This window comes from Notothenia coriiceps, unplaced genomic scaffold (assembly GCF_000735185.1).
Source record: "Notothenia coriiceps isolate Sejong01 unplaced genomic scaffold, NC01 NC01_scaffold00001782, whole genome shotgun sequence".
Classification (NCBI taxonomy): domain Eukaryota; kingdom Metazoa; phylum Chordata; class Actinopteri; order Perciformes; family Nototheniidae; genus Notothenia; species Notothenia coriiceps.
In genome coordinates this window covers 1-8,376 of record NW_011334483.1, presented here as the reverse complement: position 1 = coordinate 8,376, position 8,376 = coordinate 1, and the positions used below count along the sequence as shown (strand labels likewise).

The 8,376-nt window shown below is 40.0% G+C and overlaps 1 protein-coding gene across 1 annotated transcript; it reads right to left on the bottom strand.

Moving 5' to 3' along the window:
• Positions 1–419: 419 nt before the first annotated feature.
• On the bottom strand, positions 420–7,898 carry LOC104963853 (endoribonuclease Dicer-like). The gene is made up of 4 exons (XM_010792510.1): positions 7,602–7,898; positions 5,799–5,961; positions 5,619–5,694; positions 420–4,781 (listed from the first exon to the last, which is right to left on the bottom strand). The coding sequence occupies exons 1-4, from the start codon at positions 7,896–7,898 to the stop codon at positions 4,616–4,618; spliced, it is 702 nt and encodes a 233-aa protein (XP_010790812.1). The 3' UTR covers positions 420–4,615.
• Positions 7,899–8,376: the final 478 nt, after the last annotated feature.

The following is an 8,376-nucleotide window of genomic DNA, read 5'->3' as shown; positions in this document are numbered from 1 at the left end:
CCTACTGACTGTATCTTTGTTTCTTCTGTTTTTGTCTGAGATGGGAATGTCATCTCCAATATGTTATTGTAATGTCCACGTTTGTGTCTTTAGCCTGTACAAAATAATAATAATAAAAAAAAAAAAAATTATTTGGCGGCCCTCTTGCAATGCCTTGGTGGACCACTAGGGGGCCGCGGCCCACAGGTTGAGAGCCGCTGGTCTAAGGGATCAATGAAAATATTTTTTGAAGTGGATATTTTTGCCAAATTGTGTCAGATAACATTTAAGTGAATCGCCAATTTATCAAATGAATGATCCGGGGAACACAATTTACCATGTTTCAGCTAATACCATAGAATATTGCCAGTAGTTGCTGAGTCATCGTGCACTACTAAACGTTTGTATATCTGCAAAACACAGCACAGGAAGGAAAGATGGTGACCATACCATTACTTTTATTGTAGATATACTGGGCTACAATTATATATAAAAAAGAAAAGTCCAAACAAACACAATTAAAGGTCTTCATGATCCATAAGGTGCAGACCGCAAACACTGCAGCACAGTTACAGTATGAGTGAGGAGTCCTGTTTATGTCCCTTACACTGCAGCTCCGACCGCTTAGCCCCCACTGCTGGTGTTCTGCTGCTCCGTGACCCCCCCCCTCCCAAAGAAGACAGGGGATCTATGCTGGCTTCCATCTCCTCTCCCACACTCCCATTGTTGATCAGGCATTTCTGTTCTCTGCTAATACTGATCATGAGCGATCATTAACAGGAAAAATCCACCCAAAGCTCTTCTGTTGGAACACATGCTGCCTATCAGGGATCAACTTCCTGTTAGCTGATGCATTTCCTGTCAATACCTGGCTAAATGTATCACATCACATTCAGATACAGCAGCTTTAAAAAGTGACCTTTCAGGACTTTTGATTCACAGTGGATGTAATTATGATTAAGAAATATCCTTAAACTAAATGAGGAACTAATCTTTAAACAGATAGTTTCCCTTATTCAGGACAGCCGTATTGAGTTCCATCATTCTGCAGCACGGCCCCACACATCAGTCCCTGCTCAGCTCAGATGTGTGGTGATTTTGTAGGTCTTCTACTGTAGACACAAGGCAGAAAAGCATTCCTTCATATAACCATCTTTGATTTTCTATGATTTGTATGAGCTTCCAACAGAAGGGTTTCTTATAATTTTGCACCAGTACGACGGCATTTCCTTGTCTGATAAGCAGCTAAGGAAACTGACACCAGCTGGGATAAAGTACAATTATCGGTAAAACTTTGAGGTACTTGTACTTTAGTATTTCCATTGACTGCTATTATTTTACAGCTAGTCCTTTTCATTTGAGGGATGCAGTGAACTTCCTGTTGCACTACATTTATCAGAGCTGCACAACAGATTTATGATGTTATGTATTAAATACAATGTACTATATTGTATGTGACTCCTTACAGGAACACAGTGTCAGATTCTGGAGCCTTGTCATGTTTCTGAGATATTTGCACTTAAACATAACAGATTGCAAATTTAGAATTTGAACAATTGGACATTTGTTTCGTTTCGAAAAGTAAAAGCTCCAGTACAAAGGAATTCACAAAGTGGTGCATGTGAAGTCATCCTGGCTCAGGATTCATCACAAGTACAGAAGCACCTTAGGGTGGATTTTTCCTTTGAGTTTCTGATAAAGGGGAAGGTCAGTCAACCTCACACACCACAGAAGAAGAAACAAGGGAGAATCCAGAAGTGAATTGAACCAAGATCCCATTCAGGATTGGACGTGCCAGTCCGACTCACCAAACAGCTGTTTGAGGCAGGATACAGGAAGTATACACGTTTAGAGATTCTTCTAACAGTGTGTTTGTCACATGATGCCCCGCAGCACATTTGGAGCCCCCCAGCCCCTTGCTGTCTCTTTAAATAGCTCTGAGCTAAACCAGCATCCACACAGCAGCCAAGCCTGAACCAGTTAGTCCTCCCAACAACATATATACACGTCTTCGCCTTCCTCTACCTTTCACTCTGACATGAGGTAAAGTATGGCGCCCAAGTGCAATGCTCAATTGTGCTACATATACAAAAAAAAGAAAAAATTGCCATTGCGAGAAAACGTAGTCCGTTCTGACTATCGCACTGCTCCCTCCTGAATAGAAACATGATGCTGGATATTGGTGCCAAGATGAATTATGATCCTAGTTTCTATCAGTCACAGACATAAAATAGAGCGGCTGTGGCACCAGATGACGGATTTCACATTATATTTAGTACCTCCCCCCCCCCATCTGGGACCTACACAATAGTTAGTTGAACCCATGTAGAACTGTACCAATCTGACTTTAGCTCTTTATACATGGGTTGCCCAGAGAGATAATGACAGACTGCACTCTTTAACTTGAAATGTCATAACGCTTCATAGGGTCACATGGATTTAAATATAGCAACTGAAGGATTTCACCAATCAGAGAATCTCTAGGTCTTCAATATCTGGTTAAAATATATACTTTCACGTTTTGTTCGGCAGGATGATCTCCACATATTAACACCATTTTATGATTTTTGAAACATTAATTCAATAGTCAGAATTAAAAGCAGTCATTAGCTTATAAAGCTAAGATTATATAAAAAGCTAACGTTAGCTTGTAAGCTAACTACATCTCAGTCACATGGCTACATCTCAGTCACATGGCCACCGCTAAGCTAAATGCGGCTAATGTTCATTGTGATGGCGTTTAGTAGTCTCATTTAGAAACCTGTTAGCAACCACAGTTTTTATGACTCATGGAAGCGTCAGACATTCACCTGGTGTATTTACGGACATATAATGTCGTAAAACAATACCTGTAAAAGTATTTCGCTTGTGTTAACCGAAGACCTTATTTCAGACATCTAACCAAAACACGCTCACATTTATTTTGAGACGAGCTATAAGGAAGTGCTTAAATGCCGTTTTAGGACTCATTCACGCACCGCTCTTTTACTCAGTTAAGCAACCATACAGGCACGTGTCTCTTCGAACCCTTTTTTATGGACAAATAAAAGTTTACCTTCTGCCTATATATACATACAAATGTTTAAGAGTGCAATCAGATTACCTCTACAGGTTTTTACCCATTTGTCAATCCTGATTGTTTTTACCCAGAATTCAAATGCAGACTTTCAGCCAATTCAATTAAAAGCTAGTGAAGGAGGGGAAATCTAATAATCCACACGCCAACCAAATTAAACAGATTTCCAAAATAATGAAAAGGTCAAACAAAGAGGTATTATAGTTACAGTGCAAAAAAAGATGAGAAATTCAAGCTTAATACAAAAACATAGCACCAAACAAAAAGAAAAGAAAAATATATAAAGAAAAGAAAATGCATGCAATTAACTGAGGTATTCAAGTGAAAAAAGGGCTTATTGATTTGGGGGGACCGGACATTTAGCGAGAAGCAAAATGTGTCAGAACAGAAAACACAAAAAAATAAAAAGGCTGGTGTCTTCTCCGCAGGAATCGCCTTTAACCTCATCGTGTCACATCTGTTAGAGCTTTGGTAAGTACGGGATGTGAGCAACACGTGTGTGTTGAAATGAGTTGGCCTTTTTCACAAAGACTGTATTTGAAAAGATTTTGAGCCTACACAAGTATCCAATATAGAAAAGTCTGCAGCATATTGAACGTGTGATACGTCTTTCTCTTCGTATATCAAAACTGGATGATCCTTGGCAAGACGTTAAGTGCGCAAGAATGTTCCATTCCTTCCATTCTTGGTATCAAAACACGTTAAACCAAATCATCAAGATAATGCCGTTTACATCGAGTGTTGCGCTCACACACTCTAGATACATCCGTAGATCTAGAACATTTATAGACGCAATCCAGTTGTCATGGTTTATACATAAACTACAAGAACATGCAACCTCAAGTGCGCTTTATAAACTACTTTAAATTACAGTAACTGGGAATGTTGGAATTCCTATCCGTCTTGCAGGATATGAGGGTGAATCTTAGCAACTAAGCCTAAGAATACCAATCATGTATCTTATTATTTTTATATATATTTATAGACTTTGCTACGTATATGATTCTGGTGTCAATGTGACCACACGATTCTTGAAGTAACAGACCCTAATGGAATAAGTGCAAAAATGATTAAGAACGTTTTGCTCCAGTGGTTTCTGTTAGCCACGTCCGCCGCTGTCAAACTGACTGGCACTAGTGCACAGGCTGAGGAGTTTAGCGTTTTTTCTTCTTCCTACATACTTTGATTGAACTATGTACAATCTAATACTACACAATAAGCATAAATGCCATACCATTGGCAGAGAGGTTAACTAAACGGTGAGGAACAGACGATGCGACCTGACCTTCTTTTAAACACACTGCTAAACGTTAATAAAGCACTGAGAGAGGGAAAGCAAAGATTGTGTAGGCGCAAAAAGGAAAGAAAAAAGAAAAAAAAAAGATCTGATGAAATGGTAATGAGATCAGTCTGCTTCTTCATCTGCGTCTCCACAGTGTTCCCCGGCTGCCTCAGCTGAAGATGCAGGACTTGCATGGCGCTCTGTTGGAAGCCGGTGTTGATTTTCCTCCGTTAGCGTCAGTAGCTTAGGTGCTAATGCTGGGAGCTCGGAGGGTGAGCTCAGTTTTTCTGGACCTGAGGTTGATTGGCTTTGAGGCTGCGCAGAGCTCGTCTCGCCGCCGCAGACTTGGCGATGCGGTAGCTGCGGCCCACTCCTTTGAACTTGCCCTTCCCCACGACCTCCACGGTCACCCGCACCTTCCCATCGTACGTCCTCTCCGCAGGGCTGCACAGAGCAAGAGGGGGGTCAGAACCTGGCTAATGGTGGCCTAAATCTCACACAGCCGGGTAATAAAGATACTACTCTCATTCTTATTCCTCTGTTCCCTGAATGATGCACACTCAGTATGAGATGTATTTCCACAGAACTTCCTCCATCAATAGTTGAACCTTTATCCATGTCTAAACCCCTTTTTCTCAGCTTTTTATTTGCAGGGAAATGCTGAGTTTTATCAACGATATCTTAACAATGATTTATACCAATTTCAGTGTTAATCAATGATTCTGGGTACCAAATTGGAGAACATTGTTAAAAATGATATACACCAATAAACCCCATGTAGTTAATTTTTAAATGGATTTCTGACCGATTTTAACTAGTTCTCTTCTAGGCAAATCATTTTACATTTGGCAGAAAATCTGGTATCATCCTAAAAATTTCTGCATTTTTTATGCCATGGGGAATGCTCATCAGACAGTCCCGTCATAATTATCGAAGCAAAATAGCTGATAGTAGTCAATTCTGATTTACAACTTGACACGCAGTGCTAAAACGCATCATCACCATTTGTATTTAGGTAACTGTTGACTTTTTATCTACGCCTTAACATCCCTGTCCCACACCTGACACCTTTAAAAAGAAGGGGGTTAAAGCAGGTGACAGCTTTTCTGGATACATTTCCTAAAATAGGCTATAAAATGAATAATATAACATGACTTCTTGCTCAAACGGGATGAACTCAGCTATGATTAAGCGGTCCTCTCATCTGTGCATTGGGTTAGGGTTAGGGTTAGGGGAAAAGAGAACATCTTCATATTCCTGTGAGAAATGTTTTACTCTCACCTGAACTTGGCAGTTTCTGGCTCCATCTCCAGCAGCTCCCTGACAGGAGATCGTGGCACGTTGGCAGAGAATTTCTCTGGAAGAGGCGGGGCATGGAGAGCGAGGCATCAGAATCATCCTCACACTGATAACTACAATTAGCTTAAAATAGAAACAAAAGACGCTTCCACTCCACCTCACCTATGAGTGGCCTCATCATTGGATAATACACCTGCCACACGGTCTCCAGAGACATCCTGCTGTCCATGTAGATGGCTCCGGCCAGCGACTCAAAGATGTCCCCCATGGCCTTCGGGACCTCAATGTCCTCCTCCTTCTCCTCGTCCTCTTCTGAGCGCCGCAGCTGAAAGAACACACAGTCGTTAGCTGACCAGATCATAACACACACACACACACACAAAATGTATCAGTAGAGCTCGCTAACAAACTAGGACTGCACAATTGGGAAAAATTAACTAATTTCTATTTTCTTGACTGATTGCAATATGATGCAGATATTTACCAAACAAAGATGTTTTATTACGTCTGTAAATGACTATGACTTCTCGTCAGCAGCACAATAAAATACAAATAATGATACTTTCACTTTTTACCAAATATTGGGCCTACTGTGATATGGGATAGCCCAGACAGCTGTATTTACCATGGCCTATCTAGATAGAATCAAATCATTTTGAAATAGACATAATCAATTACACTTTATCACAGGGGTATCTCCTCTTGCACTTGATGTAGCACTTTTATCTTCTCTTGCACTTTATAAGTCGTAGCTGCTATATTGTACTGCCAACTAACTAACTAACTAACTACTGGTAAATACTTGTATATGCTGCTCTTGCTCTTTTGCACTTTTCACATATCATATATTTTCTTTTTGCTATGTTTGTAAAATGTAATTTTCTTAAATGTTTTATTTGAGGGACGATGGAAATGAGCTCAAAGCTAAATCTGGCACTGTTACGCTTGACACATTTGAATGTCTTAAGTGTTCATTACTGTGCATTGTCCCTGCCAAATAAACGATTAAATGAAAAATGAATGAATTGGCTAATTAAATACATTCATTTCTCATATACATACAGTGTCAAATGTGGTACATTAGCTAGCTAGCAAGTTAGCTAATGGGGAATGCTACTTGAAATGTGGAGCCAACAACAGGCTGTTGCAAACTTAAGGATAAACTAGGACGCTCAATCAAGCGTCACACATACGGTAATGGCTGGCTCAGAAAAACTAGCAGAAGAAGGTAAATATAACTGTATGTAATAAATGTATGTGTATTTTCAATACAAAATAAGTTAACAATCAAAAAGTGTTGAAATTGTGCAAAGATTCCAAAACTCCCAAACGTATCTTGATTTGGAAATGATCAAACAACCCTAAACGTGTTTGAAATATATGAACGGAAGTCAACACAATATTTCATGCTGTTCTTGAAAAAGCAGAAAATAAGAACCTGTAGAGAATGATCTGCAGTGGGTCACTACATGGAACAGTTTCAAGCAGGCTAGTGAGTGCAGCACATTCTTCCTGCTGTACTTCCTGTATGTTTGTGTAACATGTGCCTGCTGTCCCTAAGGCATAAAGTCCCTCAGCAGAAGAATGGGAGGAGATCTGGTGCTAAGATAGCCCTTTCCAGACAAATTCAATCCAACTGCATTTTCTCTTAGTGCTGAAATCATGGGAATATGAAACAGCCTTGTTATTCAGGAGGATCTTTTGGAATACAGACGCTTATTGAAATGGGAAAACACTACAGCATCAATTACACATGAAAGAGTAGGCTTAACACTTGATGTTTTGCTAAAGCTTATAGTTAGGGCTGGTTCAAGGTTTAGTTATGCAGCGGGAGGCTTAGGCTGTTTGGTGACTCAACACACTGTAAATGAAACAAAAGTGATATTGTGCTATATGAACATACTTTGATTGACTGATAGGTTTTATTGTTCAGTACTGCTGCTCGCTGTGTTTCGGTCTACTCACCTCAGAGTCCATGCCTTGCATCTCGTTCTTCTCCAGCTGGAACTGCACGAAGTCGTCGATGACGTGGAAAAGCTCGGGCGAGATGGCCTTGAAGTACTTGTGGTAGTCGTACTTGACGGCCAGAGAGGCAAAGATGGTGTTGTTGACGAGTGCTGAGCGCAGGTCGGTCAGCACGCCCGGGGAGTGCTGCCGGGGGTCTTCATAAAGGTGCTTTGTAATGAGGTAGTCTAAAATTGCATCGCCGAGGAACTCCAGTCGCTGGTAACAATCTGAAGAGGAAGAAAAGACGTCAGACATGATAATGTTAGTGTTTTCATTTCTCTAAAAGAGATGCTTATGATTGTAAGAGGTTGTTTCTATCTGTATAGAACACGGTCAATTCAGCCTAAGCAAATAACCCAGTCAATTAAATTTTTCTTTTATGTTCATGAGTTTTCACCATGAACATTCCTGGAATTTTGGAACCCTAGGTTTGTTGACCATTTCCAGTAATCCAAAGTTTTTTCATTTAGTTCGGTTCCACCGGTCAATTTAGTCTGTGTAAATGCAATATATATTTGAACTAGCTTGGACTTTAATTTGGAAATGTCCAATGAAAAAACTATTTTGAATGTTAGCCATGTTGCATTTAATCTAAATAAACATTCAGATCTCAGTGTCTCAACATCTATTGCAGCACTGTTATTATCAATTATAAATAACTCATATTTTATCAACTTATACTTCTAATTCTTGAACATGGTTCTTTCTGGTTCTAACACTACAGTGAACATGG